Source organism: Diprion similis, chromosome 1, assembly GCF_021155765.1.
Source record: "Diprion similis isolate iyDipSimi1 chromosome 1, iyDipSimi1.1, whole genome shotgun sequence".
Classification (NCBI taxonomy): Eukaryota; Metazoa; Arthropoda; class Insecta; order Hymenoptera; family Diprionidae; genus Diprion; species Diprion similis.
This window is the reverse complement of record NC_060105.1, coordinates 11,370,880-11,374,388: the sequence shown is the minus strand read 5'-3', so window position 1 is coordinate 11,374,388 and position 3,509 is coordinate 11,370,880. Positions and strand designations below refer to the sequence as shown.

At 38.6% G+C, this 3,509-nt stretch overlaps 1 protein-coding gene across 1 annotated transcript; it reads left to right on the top strand.

Annotated features, from left to right (window-relative positions):
• The first annotated feature begins 450 nt into the window (after nt 1-450).
• LOC124409200 (carbonic anhydrase 1-like) lies at nt 451-3,127 on the top strand. The gene is made up of 5 exons (XM_046886658.1): nt 451-508; nt 856-1,122; nt 1,326-1,582; nt 1,675-1,899; nt 2,460-3,127. Exons 1-5 carry the CDS (start codon nt 451-453, stop codon nt 2,559-2,561), a joined length of 909 nt encoding a protein of 302 aa, XP_046742614.1. The 3' UTR covers nt 2,562-3,127.
• Nucleotides 3,128-3,509: the final 382 nt, after the last annotated feature.

Sequence of the window (3,509 nt, the reverse complement as noted above, 5' to 3'; positions counted from 1 at the left end):
ATTTTATTCATTTGATATTGTTTCTTCTGTCATTTGCGTCGCTAGTCATTGGCTAAAAAATTTCCACGTGCAACTCGTGACCGTAACTCACGTGATTACAACGATTGTAGGTATCTATACTGGATGATAACTTATATCTATTCTGTACGATTGCCTAACTCGAATTTATCGATTGTTTAATGTACGGAGTTGTCAGCTTGATATTTTTGTATAGCTGGAACAAGTCAGCGTCAATCCCACTGTTTTGTCTCTCTATGTTAATTGATTTGATACAAAAATATTTTTAAGAATTTTCGTACACGTGTGAAAAATAAATAAATGAATGAGAAATAAAATTTCCAAGTAATCTGGAGGCTGGTGTCAATAAAACGAAGAAATTAACGTGACGAATTTTATTCCCCATGTTACGAGATAAACCAAATCCCGTTTTGTACTCTCAAGTTCATCAAAATGTTTGACTTTTCACTGCCAGAATTTTTGGTCGTGTGTGGCAGCGTCCTGCTCATAGGTACGACAGAGACATTTTTATAATGAAAAATGAAATTTACCATCAACGAGTATCTATACTCGTCGAGTTGTGTAGCCCGAAAATTTCTTTCATGCTCTGCAATGCATGAAGACTTTTTTCTTGGTTAGAAATCAATCGGTACCTGCAGAGCCTCACTGACAGCGAATTTGTCCGTGAGAGATAAAATTTCCTGCCTCATATTCGCTTTCGATCTTGTCACTGAAGGATGAGATCGTATTATTGGGGTCTCGTACCTAACAAAAATCTGGCTACCACTTACTGTTCTCATTTTCCTTGGAATAGCATTTATTGTAGCCCCGTGATTATCCACTTAAATCTCCTCGCAGCGTTGCTCCTGACGGAAATTCTGGACTGGACCCAACTTTTTGCGCCATTGGATTGTCAACATTCGCCAGTTTTCGTATTCGGATATGGAGACCACAACGGACCTCATACTTGGAAACTCTCTTACCCGGAGAGTGGCGGAAGCTCTCAATCTCCTGTCAACATTGTCACACGCTTGGCATGTGTCGTTCAACCGAGCGAACCTCTCAAGTGGAGAGGATACAGCATCCAGCCAGTGTCTATGACGCTGGCCAATGATGGCAATAACGGTACGTTACCGGACGGTTAATGCAATTTTCCTGAGTGAATCGTTAACAGTTCATTGAACCGTGTCTGAAGCCACATTCGCTCAGAACCAAGTGTTGCCTAAAATCCTGAATTGGTTCTCAATCCGTGATGAATTCCAGTCAATGTCAAATAGCTCAATTTAATTTGCGAATCACTCTTGCTGTTTTATCTAAAACACGATTAGTGTTGGTGTGCGCCTTCTGGACTCGATCTTCAAGGCCCTCCATTCAAGGAGGTCCGCTCAACGGCTGCTACGATTTTTACTCGATGATGTTCCACTGGGGTCCATCGGATGTTGAGGGCAGCGAACACACTCTCGACTACGTCCGTTATCCCATGGAATTACAGATGATCCATGTTAAGCGAGGCTTCAACTCTCCCCTGGACGCTATTGTATTAGGAGCTAAGGACGGTGTGATGATCATTTCGTTCTTTTTCCAGGTGAGCCTCTGGATCCAAATCTTTTTTCGTACAGTGAGTCTAGGAGACCATCTTATGTCGATATGCGTTGGCGCTTTTTTATTTTCCAACAGATAACCAACGTGGAAAATCCTTATTTGGACCACATCGTTACCAACTTATGGCGAGTCAGTCAGCCCGGCGCAAAGGCTTACATTCCTCCATTTCCTCTTGAATGGATGTTTCCACCGTTTGAAAAGAATTATTATACCTACAACGGCTCTTTGACTCAGCCACCGTGCAGCGAAGTCGTCACGTGGATAATTCAACCAGAACCGATCGCAATCTCGTCAAGCCAAGTGAGTTTGATTTCAGATTTTAGGAATTGTGACGCTTGTTATCCTAAATTGCAAGAATTTTTGCGTTATAGAATCTTTGGTAGGAAACAGAACGAATATAGGTGATATCAAATGATCACTAAATGACTGCTAGTCAAAAAAAAAAAATAGTTCAACGCCAAATTTGAGATTATCTTCGCCAGAATTGTTAAAAATATAAATAATTATGACTCAATATCATTGCTACCATCGTTAATTGTAAAGTGAACTAGTCTCGTGATTTAATTTTGTTTTCATTAAGCTATCGTGATTAGTCATTGATTATACACCGCTCACAGGTGTTCAATTATCACTGACTTGAATGTAATTATTTTCGGATGTTTTTTTTCGTGTTATCAAATAAAATTCACATTTGCAGAGATTTTCGAAGTGATAAAACAATTTGATTTATGTTGTTTCTGGTACAGGTGGCATTTTCATTTCACGTTCTTGAAAATATACTATAATCTTAATAATTAATCGGATAAAATTGTAACACCTTATAAACGTTGCATAACAACCCACTTGCGGATTCTTTTCAGGTCGCGAAATTCCGAAAGCTGTGTTCTCTGGACGGTCCGATTCTTCTAAACTCACGGCCAGTGCAAAATCTCAATGACCGAAATATTTACTTACACGATTAGAAAGAAATGCTGGTAGGACAAATTGCTTTCTTCGATCCAGGAGACTGTCGACACGTGAAGAATTGTTTCCAAAGTGAGCATAAGTATAAATGACTGGGATCATATTTTTTAAAGATCTGAAAATCGGTGAATATTTTGTAACATACATATACTAAATTTATTATCCTTCATGTGTGTATTATTTCTTTCTTACACGTCATCCCATTGCGTAAAATGATGAAATAATTTTCGAAAATATACGAGTCTGTAACACTATTTATATCATACGTGACACGAGTTATTAAAAATAACTTGTCATAAAATGACAAGTATTCCGAAACTCTTCAAATGCGGTGAGTATATACAGAAACTGTCGTCTTCTCATGCAGACTGGCCACCCTAATGAACTGCAGTCGTCAAGTGGGGTACATAGAGGTTATATGTAGGCAATGCAATTTTTATTTTAGAATAAGAAATCTCGAATGATTGATTCTGCGATACGAGAAAACTCGGCAAACTTTCATGGTCAACTGAGCGATTACTCACGACTATCTGACAACTCATACGAGTCATCGTAACAACATAATCTCGATCCACCACTTGACGCGGGAGAGTTTAGCAGCTCATTCAACGTTTTGACTAAGAATAAGTTGGCCGGCCTGCCTTGTAGACGAAAATATTTCCGCGGCATGATCTCTGCGACCAATAGATTTTACTTGTTTTGCGCATGCGCAGTCGGTCACTCAGTGAACTAAATTTCACCTCTTTTCCTTTCGGCATGTATACAACAGAGGCTTATTTTCACGTCGACAATTATTTAGCGTTTCTCCTGACAACTAACAAACATATACTTAGTATATCTCTTTACTTAATATATCTATGTGCAAACAATTTCTTATACGGTATGTAACGAATTCACCGTAAATATACAACGTGAATGTTATTTATATATATATACATACAATAGAG